We start from the raw sequence: 27,730 nt of genomic DNA on the forward strand, positions 1-27,730 counted from the left end.
GTCCAAGTGGAGCTCAAATAGGTGGGTGTCTGTGGGGGCAGGGGCTCAAGCCACTGGTGGCCTCAGGGGAGTGAAAGATGGATACATGGGGACTCCTTGGAATTGATATTCTATGGCCTCCCTTTCCTCCCACTATGTACCAACCCTGGAGCCACCAGCCACTTTGGAGGATGTGTGAACTTTTCTGATGATTTTAATCATTCCTCCCTCTCTTTTTTTGGTAAATATTTTTTTTGGGGGGGGAGGGGCAGAGAAAGAGGGAGACAGAGAATTCCAAGCAGGCTCCACACTATTAGTGCAGAGCCCCACGTGAGGCTCAAACTTACGAACCATGAGATCATGACCTGAGCCAAAATCAAGAATCAAATGCTTACCCAACTGAGCCATCCAGGCACCCCATCCCATTCCTCCCTCTTTATAAACCCAATTCAGTTGTCCCACCCAAATATCACCACCACCTCCTTCTTGCCCGTTGGTGGTGGTCACCTTCCTCTGAGCAATGCAGTTTAGTTCAGCATCCATTAGTGTGATTTTTGCTTGTGGACTTTCTCCCTTACCTTTATTTACTGCTGCTGCCTAGTTCCTAGGACAGGGGATTATAACTGGCAGATATTCAATGAGCATTTGCTGGATAAATTGCCAGAGTTCCATGTAGAGAAGGACTGAGAACATGTGTGGTTGTGACATTCCAAAGTGGAGTTGAGTGGCGGAAATGGTCTTTCCTTCCTTTTCCTAGACCCATCCCCCCTCCTTCCATCAAAACTTACTGGTGGAGGCCTGGAGACAAAATGAAAGAACTGTACTCTTAGAGTGAAGCATGGAAAAATATGTGAAGGTAGAGCAGGGCTAGAGACAAATCCTAGAAAGCCAGGAAACTAGCTAGAGATTGTGCTTTTGTAAAGAGAGTGGATTCTGGGGCCAGAGAGACAGGACTAGAATTCAGCTTCTATAAACAGGCCCCACCTGGAGTATTCTTCAACAGCGTACTTAACTTTCAAAAGACTCTCCTTTTACCCTTTGAGTTACCTGGTTAATATAAATAATATTTTGTTAATTTCTATCTTTTCCCAAGATAACTATTTCTGTGTGGTGACAGATCAGTCCCACAGCCTGCCCATTCTTAGGAGCTATGATCCAGCCCCAGTATGAGGATCAATCCATTTTGCACTTCTCCTGGTGAAGACACCACCTAATTTCTTGTGAAACCTGAGCTACTAGACCCGTGGTATAAGTCTCCTGCTGCCCTCCCTGCATTGGATCTGGTCTAACTTACCCCACAAAGATATGACAAATGGCTTTCTCTGCCATACTGCTCCATCTGAAGTCAGTCACAGTCTGTTTACTTTTGAGGAATTTCTTTATTGGAGTTCCATCTTACCTCACCACAACCATCTGGCTCTTCATGGCCAAGAAAGAGTGAGCCCTGAACATAGTATTCATAACATTTTACAATAGACAACACACATGTAGTGCATGAAATCTTTACAATAACACATTCCAAAACAATCAAACATTTAACAGGATTATTAACCATGAATTTCCTCTGATCCCTCTATTATCAACAGCTACTCAGCTTTTTAGCTCTTGCAATACAATGACCTTCTCAGCATTCCTACTCATAGGAATCCCTGAGTCAATGATTTTTGTGCAGGTGCAAATTCATGAAGACCTGTTCCATTAGTTATGTAATGTGCTGAATTTCTCTCTATGGTAGAACCTTTCATTTGTAGCACAATGTGTGAGGTTTTCACTCCTCACACTTCATCATTCATTGAGGGGGCTCATTTGAAATTTTTAAAAAGTTTTGTCCATTCAACTGATGTATCACAACATTACAACAGTATAATCCAATCAGCTTGCATTTTTAATGACTCTATTTCCTGTTAGATTCATGTCTACATTTTCCACTCTTCCTACAACAAAACCCAATTTTGTTTCAAAATGTCATCACCCCTCACAAATTATTCAGTTATATCAAGCTTATACTTCACGATCACTCCTCTTAAATATATATTCCCTGAAGCCTATCTCTCCCTGAATTTGCCTGTTGGAGGCCATTCTTGTATTTTTTCCACTGACCAATGTATAATTGGGATTCAAAGCTATAGCTGAATTTCCCCCATTTCTATTCACACAATTTAACCAAATATGAACTTTCTGATGGTGACTATATGACTTCTAAGTGAAGTCCTTTCCTTATCCATGTGCTTTATGTCCAGAAATGTCTGCTTACTTTGAAGGTTTTTCAAATACTCTGTCACTTTGATAGGTTTTATCCCCAGTATCAACTATTTTGTGTTCCATAAAGGCTCAACTACCTTGACATTGCAGGCTTCCTTGCTGGCTATGACTGAAGATCATACTGAAGAGTACTCAGTTTCATTTATACTATGTAAATTATAAGCCATGAACAAATACCTCATATTCATATGATATTCATACATTCATAAGGTTTTTCTTCCATTTGAGTTGAGACTTGGTAAGCTCTGCCTCCTACAGATATGCTCATCTTGGTCCCTTCCAGAGCATTCCCTCCCTCATGAGTTCTCTTCTGTGATGTGTCACTGTGACTTCCCACATTTATCACATTTAAAGATTCCTCTCCAGTATGGGTTCTTTTATGCTTGGTGAGATTTGATCTGATATTAAAAGCCTTCCCACACTCATTACATCGGTATGGCTTCTTTCCAGTGTGGATCCTTTTGTGTTGGTCAAGAACTGATCTGTAATTGAAGGATTTCCCACACTCACAATTATAGGGCTGCTGCCCACGGTGGACACTTTTATGGTTAATAAGACTTGAGTGTGAGATGTATGCCTTCCCACACTCATCACATTCATAGGGTTTCTCGCCCGTATGAATCCTTTTATGCACTGTCAGGCCTGAGCTGTTCCTGAATGCCTTTCCACACCTATCGCATATATAAGGTTTTTCCCCTGTGTGAATCCTCTTGTGTTGAGAAAGGAGTGAACTGTAATTGAAAGACTTCCCACAGTCAACACATTTGAAGGGTTTCTCCCCAAGATGGACTCTTTTATGGCTTAATAGAGTTCTGCTTGAGAAAAAAGCTTTTCCACATTCATCACATGTGTACGGAGTCTTGCCAGGGTGGGTACTTTTATGGTTAATAAGGCTTGAGTGTGAGATGTAGGCTTTTCCACACACATCACATTCATAGGGCTTCTCCCCCGTGTGGATTCTTTTATGCACTTTAAGGCTTGAGTTGTTTCTGAAGACCTTCTCACACCTGTCACATTCATAAGGTTTCTCTCTAGTGTGGACCCTTTTGTGTTGAGAAAGGAGTGAAGTGTAATTAAAAGATTTCTCACATACATCACATTTGTAGGGCTTCTCCCCAAGATGGATTTTTTTGTGGTTTATAAGGGTTCGGAATGTGATGAAAGCTTTTTCACACTCATCACACTTATAGGGCTTTTCCCCAGGGTGTACGCTTTTATGATTTATAAGGCTTGAGAGTGAGATGTAGGCTTTCCCACATTCTTCACATTTGTAAGGTCTCTCCCCAGTGTGGATCCGTTTATGTACTTTAAGGCCTGAATTATTTCTGAAGGCTTTTCCACACTCATCACATCCAAAAGGTTTTTCCCTTGTATGAATCCTTTTATGTTGTTCAAGGGCAGAGCTGTAATTGAAAGACTTCTCACAATAACTACATTTATAGGGCTTCTCCCCAAGATGGATTCCTTTGTGGTTTTTAAGGCTAGAGCGTGAGATATAGGCTTTCCCACAAACATCACACTTATATGGTTTTTCCCCAGTATGGAGCCTCCTATGGACTTTGAGGCCTGAATTGTTCCTAAATGTTTTCCCACACAAGTCACAAACATAAGGTCTCTCTCCAGTGTGAATGGTTTTATGCTGAAGGAGAAGTGAATTATAGCTGAAGGATTTTCCACAATCCTTACATTCATGAGCTTTCTTCCCAGGGTGAATGCTTTTATGAACTGCGAGGCCTGAGCTATAGCTGAACGCTTTGCCACAGACCTCACACTTGTAAGGTTTCTCTCCCGTGTGGATCCTTTTGTGCACTATAAGGCCTGAGCTGTTCCTGAAGGCCTTTCCGCATTCATCACATTCATAAGGTTTCTCTCCAGTGTGGATGACTTTATGCTGAATGAGGAGAGAGCTATAATTAAATGATTTCTCACACTCATCACATTTATAAGGTTTATCTCCAAAGTGGATGCTTTTATGGTTTAGAAGTGTTCTGCAAGTAATGAAGGCCTTCCCACACTCATCACATTCATAAGGTTTCTCGCCTGTGTGTATCCTTTTGTGGACCCTAAGGCCGGAGCTATTACTGAAAGTTTTCCCACAGATGTCACATTCGTAGGGCTTCTCCCCTGTGTGGATCCTTTTGTGGACTCTGAGACCAGAGCTGTTCCTGAAAGCCTTCCCACACTCACCACATTCGTAGGGCTTCTCCCCTGTGTGGATCCTCTTATGCTGGTCCAACACAGAGCTGTAATTGAAGGATTTCCCACACTCATCACATTTACAGTTCTTCTCCCCAGAGTGGGTGCTTTTATGGTTTATAAGGCTGGAGTATGACATGTAGGCTTTCCCACATTCCTCACACTTGTACGGTTTCTCCCCAGTATGGATCCGTTTGTGGACTCGAAGGCTTGAGCTACTCCGGAAAGCCCCTCCACAGTCATCACACTCATAGCGTTTTTCCCCAGTATGCATAATTTTATGTTGAACAAGGCGTGAATTGTATTTGAACGATTTCCCACACTCCTCACATCTGTGTGATTTCTTAGCAGCACTGGTTTTCTGCTGTAGACCAGGATGAGAGTTTCCATTAAGGTTCTCCACACATTTGTCTTGTTCACTGCTTATCTGTTCTATAGGGACAGTCTGGTGTGTAATATGTTTTGAGCTTGGATACAAGCTTTTCTCAGATGCCTCATCTTCCTGTTCCATCTTTATATTTGCTGTGTTCTTGGCTTTGCCAATCTTTTCCCTGGTGCCACTTTTGTCTTCCATCCTCCTTTTTCCCTCCGGATTTTCCAATCGACTTTCTACCTTGCTATCCCAATCACAAGTTTCACCAACCTTAGATTCCTGTATATGATCCTTGTGAAAACCTTCCACTTTTGGCCACACAGATTCTGCATTTCCATCATTTCCATACTTTTCAGTTGATTCCTCATTCTCAGTGCCCCTCGTCTTCAAATGTGACACTAAATCAAGAAAACGAAAATGATACCTGTTCACTTTGTTTAGAAGACACTGGAAAAATTACATCCAAATTCACTCATTCACTTGACAAATATTTACTGACTGCATGCTGTGTGATAGGTACCATTTTTAACTGCAGGGAACAAAAAGGGACATGCCAAGATTTCTACCCCTGTGGAGCTGATGTTAAAATGTTAGAGCCTTGGATTTTCTTTTTTTTTTAAATTTTTTTTTTTTTTCAACTTTTATTTATTTTTGGGACAGAGAGAGACAGAGCATGAATGGGGGAGGGGCAGAGAGAGAGGGAGACACAGAATCGGAAACAGAGCCTTGGATTTTCAATGGAACAAAGAGTTTTTCTATTCTTGCATGACAGTTTAGTAGGAGGGCAAATGAAATGGGTTGAAATGATGCACAGGACCACAGACGATCATCACCTAGTCATGAAAAAACAGAGGGTAGAACAAATCTCTGAATAAGAGGAAACAGAAAGATTAATAAGACAAAAGGTAAGAAGACATAATCAGCAGAACTAAACAGATAAAGCTAAAAAAAAGAGAAAAAATTAGCACCTAGGTGGAGGTACTGGGGAGACGGTAATGAAAACATGAAGACAGTCATGAGAGACATGAGAAAGAAAGCAAACTACAGCTTTGTGGAGTTGGTTTGGCCTGTTGGACTTTCCCTCCAAGGAAAACCTGACCCTGGAAAGTGGGTAGTCAGGGAGGAATTCTACATGGAAGAGCATGCTCCATCCAGCCTGCCAGGCAAAGATGCATCATTTTTACTTTATGAACAGACTAACAGCAGTCAGAGCATATCAAAGATTAGAAGCTAAAATGCAAACCACCAAGCAAAGGAAATACTACTACCTGGATTCAAATACTTAACCGCATGATCTCAAGAAAGTGATTTACCCTCTTTGTGCCAGTTTCCTCATCTGTAAAATGAGGGCAATGGGGCTGACATGAATATTAAGTGAGATAACATATCATATATAAAGTGTTGTGAACAATGCCAACTACTTGGTGAGTGCTATATGCATAATTATTACTACTTACTGAGGTCGGGTTATTTGATTGGAGTTGGAACCTGAGTATAAAGCACAGGACTCAGGAAAGGTAAATTCCTTCCTAGAACAGATTTTAGGGCTCAAGCAGGGCTTCTTTGTTCCTCTTGAAAGTACTCTACTTGTCTCTACTACTTTGGGCAGAGTAGTTCATGTTGCTGAAATGTGAGGACAGGCAGTGGAATCCCATAATCATCAGCCGCAGCACATCTTTTATCAGGGACCATGCTCCATCATTCCCTTTGGCCTTGGCCCATCCACCTCTATTCATCTTCAGCCCTCAGGAAAGAAAGATGTTCAAGTTCCTATAGCCATAAAGCCAAATCCTCTAAAATAAACATAAAAGGGGCACCTGGCTGGTAGAGCATGCAATTCTTGGTCTTGGGGTCATGAGTTCAAGCCCCATGTTGGGCACGGAGCCTACTTAAAGTTAAAAAAATAAACACACAAAACTTGATAGAGAAAAACAAAAAAAGGAAGGGCTATAAGGGGGGGACTAGCCATATTAGGTATTAAAATATACCAAAAAGCCTCTATAAATAAAGCAGCATGGTACTGGTGTATGGCCAAATGGAATAGAATAGAAAGTCCAAAAATAGTCCTAATTACACACAGAAATCAAGCATATGATAAAGATGTCAGATCAAATTATTGAGGCAAAGATGGTATTTAGAATAGTGTTGGAACAACTATAAAACCATTGGAAAAACATAAAATCAGATTCATTCTTTACACGATACTCAAGAATAAACTCCAAGTGCAGCAGATCTCTAATTATAAAAATGTGATGCCATACAAATACTAGAAGGAAACATGAGTGAATGTTTCTATAATCTGATTACAGAAAAAGTTTTCAAACTATGACTCATATGCAATAAGAGAAGATTGATAAATTTGTATAAATACAAATTACATGTCAAAAATGCTATAAGCAAAATTAAGAAATGGCAAAAATGAAAGAAAATATTTACCATGTGCATCATATAGAGGGGCTAATATCTCTCATACAAAAAATTTTCAGAAGTTGAAAAATATAGACTAAAATTCCTACAGAAAAATGTTCAAGAGAAAAATTTGCAAGAATGAACAATTCACAAAAAAATATTAAAATGTCCTGCAAACATGTTTTCAATGTCACTCATAAGAGAAATGCAAATGAGAACTACACTAAGATACCATTTCTCATCTGTTGTATTAAAAGCTTGACAATACACTCTGTTGGTGAGGCTGCTGCAGAAACAGGCACTCTCATATGTTAATGGAATGCAAACTGGCATAAGCCCTGTTGAGGGGCATTTGCCAATATCTAACACAACTGTGTGCATTTACACTTCAATCCAGAAATCCCATTTAGGAATTTATACTGAAGATCCACTTCCAACAATACAAAAAAGCATATGTGCACAAAGCTATTCATGGTAGCATTATTTGTAACTACAGAATTTGGAAAACTACCTAAACGTCCAAGCATAGAAGATCTATTAAATAAACTATGGCACATAATCGCAATGGAGTACTAAAAAAAATTAGGAACATCTCTATAAATTGATTGAGAGGGAGCAATTTTCAGGATGTAAAGAGGAAAAAAGCATACATGCTACATTTTATATATAAGGAAGAAAAATAAGAAAATGAGCATATATCTGCTTATCTTCATAGTAATGAGAAGCCAGAAATCAGTAAAGCCCCATTACCTGTAAATGGAGGAGTGGGGAGGACAGTGCAAAATGATAGGGAAGACAGACACTCTAAGAACAGCATTTTGCACAGTTTTTACTTATGGAAGCATGATAATACGCTGCATATTCAAAGAATAAAATTAAATCAGTGAGAATTACAAAAAGGAAAAGCAGCTAAACCAGAAAGCAAACGGAAACAAATGAACTCATTTGTGTTTGACATGAATACTGTAACCACAGGAAGGGAACAAAAACAAACTGTAACCTGAGGAAGGGAACAAAAAGAAACAAACAACTAACCCATGTAACTTAGGCACACAATTATTACATAATATGTGACTATCTACTTTTCAGTCTTGGGAAGGAGGGGGTGGTGGGGAAGCACTGAAAACAACTGAACACTTTTTTTTTTTTTTTTTAATATATGAAATTTATTGTCAACAACTGAACACTTTTTAAGCAGGTTTGTTTTCTGCAAAGATATGGGCAAAGTAATTTTTTAAAATTATTATTATAATTTTTTAATGTTTATTTTTGAGAGAGAGCACAAACAGGGGAGGGGCAGAGAGAAAGGGGGACAGAGGATCCAAAGCACGCTCTGTGCTGACAGCAGAGAGCCCAATGCAGGGCTCGAACTCACAAACATGATCTGCACTGAAGTCAGAAGCTTAACTGACTGAGCCACCCAAGGTGCCCTGTTGGCAAAGTAATTTTGAAACAATTTTAGATGTGGTGGGGGATTGAGTAAATATGTTGATTTAGTTGCAAGCCAAGGCTCTCCTGGAGGAAGAGGAGACCTAAAAATATGGAATAGGGGAAGACAAGAAAGAACCTGTAGGGATGAATCAGAGATCAGTGTGAACTCATGATTTCTAAACATATATATGTGTGTGTGCACATGTCTGTGTATTCACAGGTATGCACACATATTCCCTAGCTCTCTGCTGAAAAGCCAAGAAGCAAAAAATATCTTAGTGGTAATAAGCACATCCAGCACCCTGTTCTTAGTCTCTACGACCATTACCTACTAAAAGGAACTATAGCTCCTCAGAGAAATGGCAGATTCTAGGCTAGGGCAGGATACACACAAGGTAAGCTGGGGCATCTTGTTATGCCAACAAGTAAGGAGATGCTTAAAAATGACAGGACATGTCATAAGACCACAAGCCAGCCTGGCCACACATTTTAGGCTCCATAATAATAATGTACAGTAATGAACTACACACCATTGAAAATGGGATTTTGTGAGTCCATACATAAACAGGGGAGAAAGAGAAGCTGCTTACTTACAGGAGAATGCCAGGGCCAGTTAGTATACGTGGAGAAAACAGTAGAGTTGAAAATAAATTAGTATTCTGCAACTATCAGAACAAAGACTGGATCAGGGCAGAATTATCACTGGATTCTAAATCTAGGGGAAATTTTGAGAAGGTGCAGTACATATGCACAATCTTAAAATATTCACCCCAGACTGAAAGGGAAAAATAGTAATTATACAGTAGAGAAATTAGACAATGTCTTGGCCAACTGTGGTAAATTAATATCACCAATGGAGGCAGATTGACATTATGTGCTTCCCGAAGTGACATCCTGAGGACACATCACCTACAAGAATGCAGCACCGAGCAGTTTGCCAACCTTTGTTAGATAATATCAAGGAATCAGAATTTAGGATGGTATGATAATGGCACTGTGGCTGTTAGAAGTGTCATTTTTGTTTGTAGACTGAAAGTATGTTAGAATGTAATGGCATTATGTCTGAAGTTTCCTTTAAAAAACTTTAATAAAGGAAAAATACAAAGGGAAAGGTGAAACAAATGTAGCAGAATTAAAATAATTATTGAAGCTGATCTATGGGTGTATGAAATTCATTGTACTATTTTACTTTCCTGTATGTTTAAATTTTTTCATAATAAAAAATTAAAAGAAAAAAGATCACTCATACTAGTTTCAGTGGGCAAATGAATTAGAGAGAACCGAGTCCTGAAGTCTGGGAGGAGGTTACTAAAGCCAATCAAGAAGACTCATGTGCCCTATCAAAATATAGCATTTTACACAGAGCTAGAACAAACAAACCCAAAATTTGTATGGAACTACAAAAGACCCTGAATAGCCAAAATAACTTTGAAAAAGAAAAGCAAAGCTGGAGGCAGCACAATTCTGGACTTCAAGGAATATTAAAAAGCTCCAGGGAACAGAACAGTTATGGTGCTGGCACAAAAACAGACACACAGATCAGCAGAACAGAATACAAAACCCAGAAATAAACGCACAATTATACGGTCAATTAATCTTTGCCAAAGCAGGAAAGAATATCCAAAGGGGGAAAAGACAATCTTTTCAAAAAATGGTGTTAGAAAACTGGACAGCAACGTGCAAAAAAATGAAAGTAGACCACTTTCTTACACGATACACAAAAATAAATTCAAATGGATTTGAAAGGCCTAAATGTGAGACAGGAAACCATAAAAATCCTAAAGAAGAACACAAGTAGTAACTTCTTTGACACTGGCCATAGCAACTTATTTTCAGATATATCTCCTGAGGCAAGAAAAACAAAAGCAAAAATAAACTATTGGGAATTCATCAAGATAAAAAGCTTCTGCACAGCAAAGGAAACAATCAACAAAACTAAACGGCAACCTACAGAATGGAAGAAAGTATTTGCAAATTACCTATGTATGGATAGAGTTAGTATCAAAAACATATACAGAAACTTAACATCCAAAACATGAATAATCAAATTAAAAAATGTGCAGAAGACAGGCATAGACATTTTCCCAAAGACACACAGATGGCCAACAGACACATGAAAGGATGCTCAACATCACTCATCATCCAGAATGGCTAAAATTAACAACTCAGGAAACAACAGGTGTTGGGGAGGATGCAGAGTAAGGGGATCACTTTTGTACTGTTGGTGGGAATGCAAACTAGTGCAGCCACTATGGAAAATAGTATTGAGGTTCCTCAAAAAGTTACAAATAGAACTGCCCTATGATCCAGCAATTGCAGTACTAGGTATTTACCCAAAGAATACAAAAATACTAATTCAAAGGGATACATACACCCCCATGTTTACAGCAGCATTATCTACAATAGCCAAATTATGGAAACAGCCCAAGTGTCTGTCCACTGATGAATGGATAAAGAAAATGTGGTATACATATAAAACGGAATACTACTCAGCCATAAAAAAGAATGAAATCTTGCCATTTGCAATGACATGCATGGAGCTAGAGAGTATTACGCTAAGTGAAATAAGTCAGTCAGAGAAAGATAAATATCATATGATTTCATTCCTATGTGGAATTTAAGAAACAAAATAAATGGGCAAAGGAGCAAGAGAGAGAGAAAGAGAGAGAGGGGGAGATGAAAGAAAAGAAAAGTTCAAGAAACAGACTCTTAATTAAAGAAAACAAACTGGTGGTTACCAGAAGGGAGAGGGATGAGGGATGGGGGCAATGACGGGGCTTAAAGAGTGCACCTGTCATGATGAGCACAGGGTGATGTATGGAAGTGCTGAATCACTAAATTGTATACCTGAAACTAATATTACACTGTACGTTAACTGAATGGAATTTAAATTCCTCTCTAACTCCTCTCTAGTTGTCAGCAGGAAGCATGACCCAACAGTCTGGTAACATCAGTCAGAAGTGCTAGCTTTAGAATGCCATCTGCTCCTTCCAAATTACACATCCTACCACCTCTGAACTCCTTGGTACTTGTCATTCATGTTCTATCAATGCCCAAAAAAGCCTCTGCACATAATAAGAACCTGCCCTTAATTCTTGCTGTCCCTGCACAAAAGAGTCAGACGCCCCTTCTTAAAGAGACTGGACAACTCACAAAAGAATCGTGGCTTACCCTGGCCAAAAAGTCCTGCCTATTAACAGGCTGTAATGAGCAATGCATCAGCAGCTACTCTAGATTTCCAGATTACCAAACATTCCACAAGTCTATTTGCCATCAAGTGTCACATCAGGATTCTGTACCTTAAGTTCTTTTTATATATTTGGCTTGGAAATGACCAAAAAAACAAGACATGTGAGCACAAAATTCTTACCAATTCAGAAGAAAGAATACCTAGGAAACTGGAGAATGAGACAGATGAAAGATGGAATCAAGGAATACAGATGAATAGAGAGAATATGTGTGCTTTAGTTATTATTGCATTTAGTTTATGAATATCAGCATTGTAAATGGTTAACATGAGTTGGTTCTATTGCTTAAAAGTAGAAATAATGATGAAAGGTGATTTTTCCTTAAAGTAAAAAATGAAATAGAACATTCTCATACCTGGTAGTGGTGAAGAGATTTCTAGTCATCTTGAGGAAAAAGGTAAGCAGAGGAGATTCTGAAAGGGAGACTGAGAGATTTTCTGAAGCTAAATGGGCAGAGACTGGCTGGAAGGGAGTCATTAACAGAATTAGGTTATTAGGCTAGCATAAAGCTAATAAGCATCATAAACACAAGATCAGGAGAGAAAACCTACTTGGTCTTATTTGTTCTTTAAGCACTCTACACGAACTGTTATAATAATGATTTGGCATGTTTAACAATTTACCAGTAACTGGCTGAGTTAATGTAAAACAAAAATTATTTGACTGATCTCTTCTTTAAAAACCCTTGCTAAAGTATGTCCTAGTAGAACCTCATTGAGTGCATCATTGATGAAGTAACAAAAAATTGAAAACAACCCAAATGGCTCCAAACAGATCTAAAAAATTATGGAATATTAAAAACACTCAAACAATAGTCAATCTGTTACCACAGTGCTGTTTTGTTGTTGTTTCCAAAGCTCTTTGTATTCTGATGATGCCTAAAATACAGTAGAAGGAAAAAAGCAAGGGGACAGAACTTTGGAGCATACCCTATCACCTCTGTGAAAAAAGCGGAACTAACTACATTCACATCTGCCCAGTATTTGCATAAACAAACTGGATGGTTACACTCTAACAAATGTAACTGTCTAGGGGTTTGGGCATGAGAAGATGACTGAGCGGGAGCAAACCTTGTCACTGATAACTGCTTATATTAAACATCTAAACCATAGGAGTATTAAATATATTAGTAAACATATTTAGAAAATTATTAACAAAACAAAACCCTCAGGCTTTCAAATAGAAAACAACCTAGTGGCCACCTAGTCTAAACGTTTTTAGAGCAGCACACCCAGCCCTAGCACTTCCCGTTCATCTTTCACATCCCGGTTGTCCCTGAGTCTAGAAGCCTCTTCCATATTCCCCCTACCTAGTCAACTCCTCAACTTTCAGAGTCCACGGCAAGCCGCCTCCTCTGGCCGTACCCCAGTCGGTACACGGGTGAGCTTCCCCAGAGCAAGTGTCTGGAAGCTCCTCCCCGGGGCTCGATCTGCACCTGTGGCTGCAACCTCTCAACTTCCCAACCAAGGGAAGAAGGGGGGGGGGGGGGAGGGGAGTACTGAAGCAGATCACCCCTAGGGGTCCCTCTAACACTCGTAATCACTCTCACGTCCTAGGGCCAAACTTAACTGCAAGGGGGAGTCACACCAGGGGAATTATTTTAACGGGCTCATGTCCAGGACTCCCCTCCGGCCCGAGAAAGCAGCGAATAGTACAGAAAGACAAGAGCCAGGCCCCAGTCTTTCTCCGGACGCTGGGCAACCCCAACCCGGCCCTGGCCGCTCGGACGGCCGGAGTTGGGGCCTAGAGAGAGACCAGCCTGTTCCAGGGGCACGCCCCACACCCCTCGGCTGGCCTGAGGTCTTCCCTCTGCTCCACTCCCCCCGGAACGTGCCTCCTGAGGTGTGTATAGGAAGGGGGAACGCTTCCCTCCATAACCCGCCCAAGACCCAAGGGGTAGCCAAGACTTGGCCACTAAGGGAAGGGCGTGGCAGGCGAGGGCCCGGGGCGGAAGCGCGGGCAGCCGCGAACTCACGTACTAGCTGTGTGGCGGCTCCGCGGGAGCCCGGCCGCCGGCGGGACAAAAGCGCGGACGGCCCGGCCGGAAGGGCCCGCGCTGGCTCTAGGGCACTTCCGAGTCCTCTCTGGGAGGCTGGAGGACGGACTCGATGATATTTCTCCGTTCGGGCACGTGACCCGTGGTGCGTTCGGAGGGCGTGGGCGCGGGGCGAAGCTAGTTGCTGTACTGCTTTGTAGCCCGTTTGTGGCCGCATCCGGGAGACAGGAGGAGACGCTTCCAGGTTTTGTGGACTTCATATTCCAGGGTGGGGATGACAGTAAGGCAAATGAGGGGCTAGGTAGAATAAACACCTAACGACTCTACCTGAACACGGAACACTTTACAGAGTGAGGCGCGGGGCCGCCCCCGGGAGGAGGCGGAGCTGAGCGTCGAGTCGGTGGGCTCCGTCCGCGCCACCCCGAGAGGTAGGCCGGGGGCAGACGCGGCGGCCCGGAAGAGCGTCCTGCGAAGCGCCTGGGCTGTGGGAACGCTGGGCGCGGCGGAAGCGCCCCAGGACCGGGCTGGAACCCCGGCCTGGAAGGACTTTTGAAAGAGATCCTTTTTTTTTTTTTTTAAGTAACATCTGCATATTTTTCATCTTAGGTTTACGTAATTGCAAAGAAAAATTTTTGGCACACTGTGCTGACATTTAAAAAAACAAAACCTCTTATTTTAGACGAGTACAATGGACTCTGAATCCACAATTTAATATTCGCTTTTAACGGAAAATTTACATCATTTCAGATTTTTCCTTGAACCTATATTTTATGTCCCTCATGAGATTTTTATTCTCACCTGAAATATTTTCATTCTGTTAGCCTAATGTAAAAAAGTTAAATGCTTTAAATTGTATTGTTTTCTCTAGCATCCATCTTCGTAACGGAATCAGAAGTTTACGTATTTTTCTCACTCAAGTGTTGTTTTCTGGATTATTAGCAAAATTATATGTATTGCTAAATTTCAATGATCAGTTCTTAGACTAAAGATAAAATGTTCTGGAAGCAAACTTTTAATAAGATCGATTAAAAAAATTTTTTTTCAACGTTTATTTATTTTTGGGACAGAGAGAGACAGAGCATGAACGGGGGAGGGGCAGAGAGAGAGGGAGACACAGAATCAGAAGCAGGCTCCAGGCTCTGAGCCATCAGCCCAGAGCCTGACGCGGGGCTCGAACTCACAGACCGCGAGATCGTGACCCAGCTGAAGTCGGACGCTTAACCGACTGCACCACCCAGGCGCCTCTTAATAAGATCAATTTTTGAAAACAGTTCAAGTTATGCAAAGTACTTGGGTGAATTTCACTTATCGCTGTAGTGAGCCGGTATTCAGCATCAATTATGTGTCTAGTTTTTATTCTTTATAGATGTAGGTGCAAAGTAAATGGAGGGAATAGGTGCTTCCTTGTAGCAATGGGTTCTTGATCTGCTTCGGCTCCATGCAAGAAGGCGCAACTCAGAGTGAGTCTGGGCCAGTGTGAGGTGTGTTCTGTTAGAGAAGAAGGGAGACCATAGGAAGGAGCAGGGCCCCAGGCCCTTCTGAACGCAGCACAGGTTTAGGGAAAAGCACTTGCTGGAGTTAAGAATTGAGAGTTGATTCCCCTACATCTACCCCAATCGGTATAGCCTGGCCAACATACAGAGCATTTGAAATGTGACTAGTGCCGTTGAAGATCTGAATTTTTAATCACATTTAATTTCAATAGCCACACGTAGCTAATGTCCTCTGTATTGGACAGCATTGCTGTAGAAGTTGCTGCAGGCAGTGCTGCCAGAAGAATTCACATAACCAGATTAAAGGTTATTGGTGTTAGTTAGCCTGCCACCCATGGCAGGGAAGACTGGATTTTTCTCTTTAGGCAGCAAGGTGCCTAATGTTTATGTTCAGGTTGGGAGGTTTTGCTCAATGAAAGGTAGTGGGGGCTGGAGGTGGGAGGTGGGGGGGATCATTGGGAAGCCACATAAATCATCTTAATTAAGGTGATTTTTACTTTAGCTAACGGTTTTTCCTCCATGAGCTTTGTCACACTTTAGACACCTTTTGTTTGGCCTTGTGTCTACACACACACACTACCCTTTTCCAGTACCTGTGTTTTATGGATATCTACAAATCAGAGCAGAGTGTGTAGATCTGCACTGATCAATATGGAAGCCATCATTTATATATGACTATTAAGCACATGAAATGTGGCTAATCTAAATTAAGATGTGCTGTAAATATAAAATCCACATCTGATATCTAAGATTTAGTAGAAAAAGAGAATGTAAAATGATATTTTTAATGTTAATTAGATGCTGAAATAATATTTTGGTTTTATTTGGGTTAAGTAAAATAAATATATAATTAAAATGAATTCCACCTGTTTCTTTTTATTTTAAATGTATATACCAAAAAATTGGAAGTCACAAGACTCACATTACGTTCTATTTGACAACGCGGCTCTAAGAACCCAATAGGTACAGCTATGACCTCCTGAGGTTGCTCTTGCTTTCCAGCTCATCTGTCTCCTTTGAAGTAGTTCAAGTACAGATTAATGTTAAGCTATGCCCACAGGGGCTTACTTCCAACTCCATTTTCAGTCATTGAATTGGGTCACAAATTATTAAAATAAAAGTTCCCCTCCCATTTTAACATATGTACCGAGCTCACTATAGTTTGGAAAAGAAAGAAAAATTAGGAAAACTAACTACTTTTAATCCTGCTACCTAGTGACAACCACTATTAATGTCTAACTTCCTTTTCTATTGCCAATTTGCAGATCTTTTTCAGATGGTTGTAATAGCACTATAGATGCAATTTTTATATAGTGTTTTTACAAATATTATACCATACAATTTTCCATGTAACAACTCTTTGTGATATTCCACTGAACTATGATCTCCTTAACTCTTCTGTTGTTAACCAATCTTTCTGTTGGAAAGAGGTTCTTTCCAACTGAGTCTCTTTAAAAAATATGATTCAGTGCTCTAAAAATAGTGTGCAAAAGCTTTTTGAGAGGGAACCAACAAGAGGCTCTTAACTACAGAGAACAAACTGAGAGTTGATGGGGGAGGTGGATGGGGGGTGGGGTAAAGGAGGACAGTTGTAATGAGCACTGGGTGTTGTGTGTAAGTCTTGGAATAGTTGGCAAGAAGAATAAAGAATCAGTCAAGGATGTAACCCATCACTATCATTATTTCCTACTGCAGCTGAAAATGAAAAAAAGCAAAAGATGAACTAAACTTATGGAAAGATTTTTGGATGCACTATTTGCATGAGTGGAAAGATTCGGTATCAGAATGATGTCAGTTCTCTCTAGATCGATATTTAACTATTATCCCAGTAAACAATAGCAACAAAATCTTCTTAAGCAACACACAATTGATTTTAAAGTTCATGGGGCGCCTGGGTGGCGCAGTTGGTTAAGCGTCCGACTTCAGCCAGGTCACGATCTCTCGGTCCGTGGGTTCGAGCCCCGCGTCGGGCTCTGGGCTGATGGCTCGGAGCCTGGAGCCTGTTTCCGATTCTGTGTCTCCCTCTCTCTCTGCCCCTCCCCTGTTCATGCTCTGTCTCTCTCTGTCCCAAAAATAAATAAACGTTGAAAAAAAAAAAAAAGTTCATGTGGAAAAATGAAGATTGATTGTTTCTAGCTAGGAAATGCCTAGGAAAAAAATACAAGTGACCACGGGGAGGGGGGCGGTGGGGTACTATTACAGCATATTAACAAACTGGTGTAATTCTAGGACACAAAGCCTAAAAATAAACCTAAATAAGTGTTTAGTATCTGATAAAGGTAGCATTTCAAATCAGTGGGAAAAAGGTGGTATAAGGACAACTATGAAGCATTAAGGAAAAATAAGGTTGGATTTAAAACACAAGTCTTTATACCAGAGTAAACGCCAGATGTATCCAAGATGTAAAATGTGCTCTCACTAACAATCCATAAAAGTAATAGAAAAAATACTGCTGCTTCCCCACCTCCATAAAAGTATTAGGAAAAACAAAACAAAACAAGACCACACTGCACACCCATACACGGGAGATTTCTTTGATCATATTGGAGTGGAGAAGGTTTTGTTTTGTATTCTTTTCTACCATAACACAAAATCCAGAAATCATAAAAATAAAGAGTAATTCATATACATGGAAATAAAATATTTTTGTATGGCAAAACCACCATAAGTAAAAAAAAAAAAAAAAGAATGACTAATGGAAAAAATATTTGTTTTTTTTTTTTTTTAATTTTTTTTCAACGTTTTTTATTTATTTTTTTTGGGACAGAGAGAAACAGAGCATGAACGGGGGAGGGGCAGAGAGAGAGGGAGACACAGAACCGGAAGTAGGCTCCAGGCTCCGAGCCATCAGCCCAGAGCCTGACGCGGGGCTCGAACTCACAGACCGCAAGATCGTGACCTGGCTGAAGTCGGACGCTCAACCGACTGCGCCACCCAGGCGCCCCTAAAATATTTGTTTTTTATATCAAAAAGGGTAAATTGGAGGAGCTTGGAAAGATGGTGGACTAGGAGGACCCTGAGCTCACCCCACCGCATGCTTATAACCAGATACCATCCACATCCAAGTCAATAAACCAGAGAGCAATCTGATGACTGGAAGAACAAACTCCACAACCAAATATGGAGAAGAAACTGCAGCTGAAAGGTTAGGAAATTCAGAAAGGTAGAGGGAGGCTGCCCTTAGTGAGGGAGCTATGTGCATGGAAAAGGCAGAGAAATGGACCCTCACAGCAGGAGCTCACATGGGGCACACTAGAGTGTATTATGCTAAGTAAAATAAGTCAGCAGAGAAAGATAAATACCATATGATTTTACTCATATGTGGAATTTAAGAAACAACAGATGAACATAGGAGAAGGCGGGGAAGAGAAGAGAGGGAAACAAAGAGGCTCTTAACGACAGAGAACTGAGAGTTGATGGGGGAGGTGTGTGGGGGATGGGCTACACGGGTGATTGGTATTAAGGAGGGCACTTGTGATTAGCACTGGGTGTTGTATGTGAAGTCATGAATCACTGAATTCTACTCTTGAAACCAATACTGCACTGTATGTTAACTAAAATTTAAATGAAAAGTAAAAACAAAAAAACACAGAGGGGCAGAATTGCTTGAGTTTGTAAAAACAGTGGGACTTGGGGCCTGGAACTTTAAGTCAGCTCTCAACACTGGGCAGGCTGGGAGGGTGAGTGATAGCTGGGTTGCCACCCTTAAAGAGATAGCAGCCTGTGTGGAGAGGCAACATGAAAACAACAGTTATCGCAACACCAGGGGCAAATGGGAGACAGATATGTTCACACTGCTTTCAGAGTGTGTTAGGAGATTTCTCCAAAAACAGGGGAGCTAGCAGGTGTCATTTTTCTTCCCCAGCCCCAACATAAACACAGAGTCACCTGTGGGAGACAGGGCTGCACAAACACTTGCTACCTAACTTTCCAGCAGTGTGCCAAGCCCACAAGTTCTCCTAAAGACTAGCCCACTCCAAGCCTGCTAGCCTCGGCCCTGGGCTTGGGGTAAATTTTATTAAAGCCATGGCAGCATCCCATCCTGTCACCTGGTGCACAGATGCCACAGCACATCCTGCCCAGCATCTATGCTACGCCCAGCTGAGCCTCTCCAGCCACTGTCCCACACCATACCTGGCCATTGATATGCGCCATACCCAGCCTTGTGCACATGGCTGCCCTGGCACTTAGCCTCCAGCCACTGCAGCACTTCCAAGGATCTGTCATAGGACTAGTGGCCCAATTCAAATTTTGCTTACATTTCTGCCCCACTCCCAAATTCCACAGCAGACACACCCCCTCAGAGCTGGCCTGCCTGGGTCCTACTAACACTATAGAGACTAAGCATAGCCCACAACAGGAAGACTGTCAGCAAAGAACAACTGCACTGAAGGAAAAGTGACTGAGACCCAGTAGGGCAATAAGCATTACACATAGGATATTCACTTGAAGTGCCAGGTTCTGGTGAACAGAAGACACTATACTACAGGGCAGGCACTCCAGGACCTCTTCATAAAGTCACTACTTTCAAGAGCAGAAAACATAGCTGACTTTCTTAATCTACATAAACAGACACACAAATGAGGAGAAAGAGCAATTTATCCTAAATTAAAGAACAGGACAAGGGCATGGCCAGAGATCTAAGTGAAAGAGATATAAGTAACATGCCTGATAGAGAATTTAAAGCAATGATCATAAGAAAACTCACTGGACTTGAGGAAAAAGTGGAAGACGTGAGTGGGACCCTTTAATACAGAGATAGGAATAACATAGCAGAGATAAAGGGCATAATAAATGAAAACATGCTTGATGGAATGAACAGCAGGCTAAGAAGCAGAGAAACAAATTAATGACTGAGAAGACAGAATAGTGGAAAGTTATGAAGCTGAATGAAAGAGAGAAAAAGGAATTGTGCAAAAACAAGAATAGACCTAGGGAACTCAGTGACTGCATCAAACCTAATAATATTCATATTATAGGAGTCCCAGATGAAGAAGAGAAAGGGGGGGCAGGAAATTTATTTGAACAAATGATGGCTGAAAACTTCCTTAATCCAGGGAAGGAAATAGATCCAGATATCCAGATCCAGAAGGCACAGAGAACTCCCATCAGAATGAACAAAAACAGACTCACACCAAAATATTTGTAATTAAATTTGCAAAATATGGTGATAAAGAAAAAAATTTAAAAGCCACAGGACAAAAAAATCAGCAACTACCAACAGAAAACCCATAAACCTACAGGAGATTTTTCAACAGAAACTTGGCAAGCTAGAAGGGAGTGGCATGATATATTAAAAGTGCTATACATGAGGGTTACCTGGGTGGCCCAGTTGGTTAAGCGTCTGATTTCAGCTCAGGTTATGAACTTGCAGTTCGTGGGTTTCAGCCCCTTGTCAGGCTCTGTGCTGACTTCTCAGAGCCTGGAGCCTACTTCAGATTACGTGTGTCTCTCTCTCTCTGCCCCTCCCCCACTCAAGTTCTGTCTCTCTTTATCTCTCAAAAATAAATAAACATTAAAAAAAATTTTTTTTAAATGCAAACCCTAAAAACACAGATATACCATTTTTGTCTTATCATAATAGCAAGTATCAAAAACTTTGATAACAGATTGTGAGCATAAGAACAGGGGGGAAAGCCCTCACTTTGCCCTGCTGTTGGGAGTGCAGACCCTCTCAACCTCCAAAGAGGTACTTGGCAGTGTGGTACTTTGCTGCATCAGTTCTACTCTAGAAATTACACACCCATGAAATGCTGTATGAAAATGTCATTCACTGCAGCATTTTTAAAAGTAAAAGATTGAAAAACAAAAACCTGAAGGCCAAAGTAAGGAAGTTATAAAATAAATTATTGTAGGGGGTGTCTGGATGGCTCAGTTAAGTGTCTGAGTCTTTTTTTTTTAATGTTTATCATTTTTTGAGAGTGTGAAGCCCACAACCATAAGTACAGAGCTCTTTACACACTTGCCTCCTCAGAATTAGGTTTTAGGAGGTTTGTTTTTTCCTAAATTTGCAGGCAAAACAAAAAATCATATTTGGTGGTTGAATTTGCTTATCCTTTCAGTGATATCCAGAGACCACCTCCCCTCCTTAGATCTAGTGTCATCTTAAAATCTTTTGTGGAATTTTTGCTTACCATAGGAACATATTCTGTATCAAAGAAATTCACCTTTTGAACTTGCCATAAATAATGCTAATGTTTTTAATGTCAGTGAGTTCCTTTCACATATGGAAGATTTAAATGGATGCATAAAATGTGTGTGTGCAGGTACACTGCTGAGCTGCCAGAGAGATAGGGATGAACCTGGAGATACCTGAATTATCAGAGGTTCTTAGGGATTACTCACAGTCCCTGAAAAAGATCTAGAAGTAATAGTAGCCCAACTACCATTCTCATTTTTGGGTCCTGTGCAAAAGGGGGTGTGTCTTTGTTCCAGAAGTCCTGACTGAAACTACAATGATAATATTATCTATAATGATAATTAACAATAGTGAGCACTTTCATGGTGCTTATTTTGTGGCAGGTTCTGTTCTAAGTAGTCTGCATATATTGATATTGTAAAGGGCAAACATAGCTAGCCTCCTGTAGCCCAAGAGTAAACTATGACCTATGTAAGCTTAGAAGGACCCCAGAGTATGAGATGCTGAACCAGTGTTTGTTTTGGGCTCTCATAGAAGTGCTGCTCCTGTTCCCTAAATATTAGTTCTGCTTAAAACCACATTTGCTGAGTTACCGAGAGATAAAACTCACTCTTAACTGCTTGTTTGAGCTTCTGTAAACCTGCTTGGCGTAAACACCCTTCCCCATTCTCGGGCCCCGCATTCTGTTCAAACTAGATAAAAGACTAATATTGTAAACAACATGATTCAGCTTTCAACTAGCTAGAGTCAACAAGTTATATTTTACAATTCTTCAGGATTGTGTGATTGGTGCCCGCCCTTTCAAATTGCCAGCCTTTGCAACCCGAGTGGTCGATACAGCCTGTATAAGACATTCCCAAAGCTTGTTCGTGGCCAGACTTTCGGGACCTGTTGTATTTTCTTGTCTGGCCTGGCCGTAATAAATTTGTTTTGATCTTGTTTTTGCTGTCCAGAGTTCATAAGTGATCTCAACCTACAACAATATACTGCTTCTTAACAACTATATATATGGCAGGCACTGTATATATAACACTGTTCTACAGGTAAGGAAACAGAGAAGGTAAGCGATTGCCCAAGGACACACAACTGGGCAGTCTTGAAGCTGGGATCTTCAACATATTTGAAATGCTCTGTCCTGAGAATGTCTTTGGCACTTTCTGGTCCAAGCCCAACTTCCTGGTCTCCTCTTGGAGATGCCATTCTTCTCCCATTGTCACTCAGAGACTGGAGGGCACCAAGACCAAGTAAGAGGTCACTGAGATGCCACCCAGGCCTATGCCAACTCGGTAGGAGGAAGGAAATGTTTTTTAAAAAGAGACAGAATTCAACTCCATATTGTACACATGGACTAACTTAGTTATATGAGACCTTGGGGAAGTTGAAAACCAGAGGAACTGTGCTTCGTTTTTCTAATTTGGAGGGTGAGCTCTTGGAAAATGACATCCTGCTCTAAGGTGCTTCTCTTCCAATCAGTATTGGGCTCTGGGTTTCTTATGGAACTAGGTAGCTGTGTAAATCTGCACTGGTACTTAACTTCTCAGCTTTCTCATGAGGAAAATAGGTAGTAAGAGTACCTACTTTATAGGGTTGTTGTGAAAATTAAATTATTATATGTAAAGCACTTAGAACATACCCTAAGGCCTGCCATACACTAAACACTATATCAGTATTAACTAGCATTGTTACTGTGGTCATACTCCTGCAGACTTTGGGACCTGAAGGGAGTGGATCATCTCCCTTCATTCACTGGGGAAGAGGCAAGACCTGAGGACTTTGGAAGTGAGGCTTTATGCTGGGTCATAGGTTGACTTCTTCCTCCCCCTGGATCTGGCTCTTTTGTAGCCCAGAGAAGCACTTGGAGAGCAGGCCAGGAGCTAGCTGGAGGTACCCGGTAGGGGCCCAGGGTCTGTAGCCAGTGGTAGGTTGTTCTCTCAATACTGAAGTCTTGTGAAATGTGATAGCTTGGTCTTGGCTGGGCCATAGAAAATTGTGGGAAAGGCTCAGGTCCATTTTTGTACCTGTATGGTGGGCATCACAGTCCCTAAAACTCTGGTGATAATCTGTCTATACAAAGCACTGTAACTAAGCTGAAGGGGACAGAAGTGTAGAAATGCACACAACCTGGACTGGTCCTGGCAAATATATGGAATACCTCAATGACCCAGAGACAGGAACTAGAAAGAGGCAATGGTTTAGTCAGGATGGGCTAGACTAGGTGGCAGTAACACATAAACCCTCCATCTCAGTGACTGAACACAAGAATGTTTATTTGTTGCTCATGTAAAGTTCTATGCAGACCAGACTGTCCTCCTCCATCTTCCAGCCATAACATCTAGAATATGTGGACTTCAATATTGTCAGTATAGGGGAATAGAAAACTTGAAGAAACTATGGGATATTTTTAAGGGGCAGGCCTAGAAGTGCCTTATATCACTGAGGCCCATGTCTCTTTGGCCAGAACCAAGTCACAAATCTCCATTCTAACTGCAAAGGTGGCTGGGAAGTGGAGGAGCTTGTGGGTATTTGGTGAACACTAATAATCTTGCCACAGTCAGGTAATCCTAAAAAGTGGGAAAGAGAGAGGCCCTATGGCCACACTGTACTCTTGCACCACAATCTGTCATCACCAAATGGGGTGGCCAGTGAGGCCTCATCTATTACATGGACTGGTGACATTTATATTCAGGTAGCTCAGGAATCTTTCATTAAACTTTAGAGAGTCCTTTCCCCTCCAAGACCCACTTATGTTGTCTTTTAATTTATTTTCTTTATATTTTACTGTTTAATCTTTGTATTAGTTATCTGTCGCTGTTTAACATACTACTTCTCAAAACTTAGTGGCTTAAAACAACAAACATTTATTATCTCACAGTTTCTTTGGGTCAGAATTTGAAAACATCTTTTTTTTTGAGAGAGAGATAGAGAGAGAGAGGAGTGAGCAAGCACATGCATGCTTGGGGGAAGGGCAGAGGGAGAGAGAGAAAATCCAAAGAGGCCTCCATGTTCAGGGCAGAGCCTGTGATGCAGGGCTGTATCCCACCACACTGGGATCATGACCTGAACTGAAATCAAAAGTTGGATCCTCAACTGACTGAACCACCCAGGTGCCCCAGAATTTGAAAACATCTTAACTGAGTGGTTCTGACTTTAGGTGTCTCATGAGACTGTGGTCAAGATGTTGGCTAGGGCTGCATCAGTTTGAAGGTGTGCCTGGGGTCGAAGGATGTTTCCAAGATGGCTCCCCACATGGCTGTTTGCAAGTGACCTCAGTTCCTCACCACGGGTCTCTCTCCACAGCCCTGTTTGAGTGTCCCCCTGGCATGGCAGAAAGTGATCAGAGAGAGAGCCAGGAAGAAGCCATGGTGCTTTTTATGCCCTAGTCTCTGAAGCTGCCCTATGCTATTTGTTAGAAACAAATCACTAAGTCCAGCCCACACACAAGGAGAGGGGAATTAAGCTCCATATCTTGAAAGGATGAATATAAAATAAGTTATGAACATATTTCAAAACCACAACAGTTTTCCTAGAATTCATTTTAGAACATGAATTTCCCTCCCCTTCAAAGAGCTGATTGCCCCATTACTACTTACTCATTGTTTATATCCCCTACTGATTTGCAATACTTTATTTTACCATATAAATTATGATTTAGAAAAGGTTCTATTATGGGCATTGTCCTGTCTACCATTCTCATGTCAAAGTAGCATTAATTATTGCAGCAGTCCTACAACTAACCCAGACCATGAATTCTTAGTATTCTAAGATTTAGACATATAAGTGATTGCTTTAGACACAGTATTCAGTGCAAAAGCAAAGTGGTAGCATGGGAAAAGGGGGGAGGTGGATAGGAAAGCATCCCCAAGAGAGAAAGTTAATGCCATCTATCCTTGTGGGAGTAGCAACTAGAGCAGGGCAGGCAGTGATCATGCCCAGGATGACATAAACCAGGTGTGTGTGTATACGTGTGTGTGTTGTGCATGTGCCTGTGTTTTGACGGAAGAGTTCCACATACAGGACTTAGTGATAGATCAGACTGTGGGAAGGCAGCAGGAAAAATTGCAGTTGGATCCCGTCTTTGGTTAGAAATCCTAAACTTCAGGTCCTGGGACTTCATTCTTCAGGCGTGGGGAAGCATAAAACATGTGAATCATGAAAACAGCAACGTCTCATCTGCGTCCCACAGAAATGGCCCTTGGTCCAATCTAAGACAGGGCACTGCATTGAACACTAGGTCAGAAGATGGGCTGGTAGAGGGCAGGGGGTGGCACAGGCATCATCTGTGAGCACATCCAGGACATTGGCCAGAACCAGTGTAGGAGGGTAAGGTGAGTCCTCTGATTGCAACAGGGAGGGGACCTGCTCTTGAAATGAGTGGTTTCCCCCCAGGATCTGGGCATATCCACATAGCCACCAAGACTGAGGTCAGTGCCAGGACCACCAACCCCCACCTTGAGAAGTTTCGATTCAACCATGCAAAGAGTCCATGGCAATGCATCCTCCCCCCAACCTCAAGAGACACAGAAATGGGAGAAGAAAGTCTGTCATCTGGGAATGAAAGTATTAAAGTTCAGGCATAATAAAGAGAATCAAGTTTTAAAAGATAAGCCAATAAATTGTGTACACAAATGTGATTGAGTTTGTAACCATCCCAAACCCCAAAGATGCAAAGGGTGCAGTCTGAGAGAGGCAGGGCTAGATGGGGATTTTGTGAACTATGCCTGATACTGTTGTATCCCTTAGGCATTCCATCTCCCTTCTTGGCTAAAAGAGCCCCCAGATTATTAGCTCAGATCAATTATGATTCATATAAGATAGCCAAGCACAAGGATTCTTATTCTGCTTTTCTTGATATTTAATTTCCCAACCAACCCCCACCACCTCCCCACCTTCTTGCAGCCAAAGGTCAAGGTGAACATTGTGGGCCATGGAGATGGTTGGGGGGGAAGTCTGCTGTGGATTCAGGAAAGATTTTTCTTAAAATCAAAAAACAAAACAAAAAAAAGGAAACCAGCACAGGAGCTGGTTGATATTGCCTGTTCCCTCTTCTTCCTGCTTCAAGGTCCATATGATGACTAGAGCTCCTCCTGTCTTGCTGTTACCATGAAGCAGCACATAGGAGGATCTAAAGGCAACTGGCTGGTGATGGCAGAACAGAAAATTGGGGCGTGATGGTTAGTTTTGTGGCAACTTGACTAGGCCATGGGGTGCACAGATATTTGGTCAAACATTACTCACATGTCTGTGAGGGTGTTTCTGGATGAGAGTCACATTTCAATTGGTAGCCTGAGTAAAGCAGATTACCCTTCCTGATTTGGCTGGCACTCATCTAATTAATTGAGGGCCTGAACAGAACAAAAAGGCTGACCCTCCTGCAAATAAGACAGAATTCTTCCTGCCTGGTGGCCTTCAAACTAGAACATTAGCCTTTTCCTCTACCTTTGGATTGGAACTGAAACAGTGGCTTTTTCTGGGTCTCAAGGGTGCTAACTTGTGCTGCAGATCTTGAGACCTCCTGGCCTCCATAATTGCATGAGCCAATTTCTTATCTGTCTCACTCTCCTCTTGTTTCTGTTCCTCTGGAGAACTCTACTACGTGGGGTAAGCCTGATTCTCCATTGATGCAAAGATAAAATGTACATAGAAATATTAAGGCTACAGAAATATAAAGGGTTGGGAGAACAGACCCAGGTTTTCCATGGTAACACTACTCAGACTTTGCAGATAGTAGGGGATCTCTAGCATTTTAAAAGGGATGGATTTGTGAGCTTAAAAGGACTTTATGACTCACTTTGAATTGGTAACTATGCATCGCAGGTGTCAAGGAGAAAAACCTTTCCTTTGTTGTCTATTTAGTGACTAGTAGCATGTGAAGTTAACTCACAAAAGACAAATTAACAGGAGAAAACGCTTTCAAGGGATATAACTAGGAAATATAAGGAGGAACCAATGAAGATAAGGGCCAGGCTTGCTTATGCACTTATCTGAGGTTCCTACTCCACATCTGGTAAGAGGCACTCTTCCTGATACAGAGGCACACTTTCATGGGAGGAAATTTATGCCCTGCTCTTAGGTGCATGTGGGCACAGAACTCTTTCTCCACCTGGTGATTCTCAAGTGACTTCAGTTCAAAACAATCCTTATGCCAAAGTGCCATATTTAAGGGTGGCACATTCTGGTTCCCCTCAGAGGCTGAAATGGCCACAT

At 41.5% G+C, this 27,730-nt stretch overlaps 1 protein-coding gene and 1 long non-coding RNA gene across 4 annotated transcripts; both read right to left on the reverse strand.

The window, feature by feature from the left end:
• Window positions 1-1,338: 1,338 nt before the first annotated feature.
• On the reverse strand, window positions 1,339-14,134 carry ZFP62 (ZFP62 zinc finger protein). Of its 3 annotated transcripts, XM_047082531.1 has the most exons (4): window positions 13,208-13,833; window positions 12,254-12,360; window positions 6,268-6,554; window positions 1,339-5,208 (listed from the first exon to the last, which is right to left on the reverse strand). In XM_047082531.1, coding segments are annotated over exons 3-4 (2,784 nt in total). In that variant the 5' UTR covers window positions 6,269-6,554; window positions 12,254-12,360; window positions 13,208-13,833; the 3' UTR covers window positions 1,339-2,425. The 3 variants fall into 3 exon arrangements, with proteins under 3 accessions (XP_046938487.1, XP_046938466.1, XP_046938477.1); XM_047082510.1 differs by lacking the exons at window positions 6,268-6,554; window positions 12,254-12,360; window positions 13,208-13,833 and adding an exon at window positions 13,874-14,134; XM_047082521.1 differs by lacking the exons at window positions 6,268-6,554; window positions 12,254-12,360; window positions 13,208-13,833 and adding an exon at window positions 13,878-13,958.
• A 1,109-nt stretch (window positions 14,135-15,243) lies between these two features.
• Window positions 15,244-20,748, reverse strand: LOC124514505 (uncharacterized). Its single transcript, XR_006962620.1, has 2 exons — window positions 20,707-20,748; window positions 15,244-15,382 (listed from the first exon to the last, which is right to left on the reverse strand). It is a non-coding gene; the product is annotated as an uncharacterized LOC124514505 (long non-coding RNA).
• Window positions 20,749-27,730: the final 6,982 nt, after the last annotated feature.

This window comes from Lynx rufus, unplaced genomic scaffold, assembly GCF_022079265.1.
Source record: "Lynx rufus isolate CCGP_SWC_20201006 ecotype Redwood Valley unplaced genomic scaffold, mLynRuf1.p SCAF_1, whole genome shotgun sequence".
Classification (NCBI taxonomy): domain Eukaryota; kingdom Metazoa; phylum Chordata; class Mammalia; order Carnivora; family Felidae; genus Lynx; species Lynx rufus.

What these genes read in the sequence shown, in the direction of transcription:
- ZFP62 (XM_047082510.1), bottom strand. Translation starts at nt 14,111, where the DNA reads ATGCGGCCACAAACGGGCTACAAAGCAGTACAGCAACTAGCTTCGCCC. An exon ending in AGCCGCCACACAGCTAGTAC is followed by an intron (nt 5,209 to 13,873) that starts GTGAGTTCGCGG and finishes TTCTTGATTTAG; the next exon opens with TGTCACATTTGAAGACGAGG.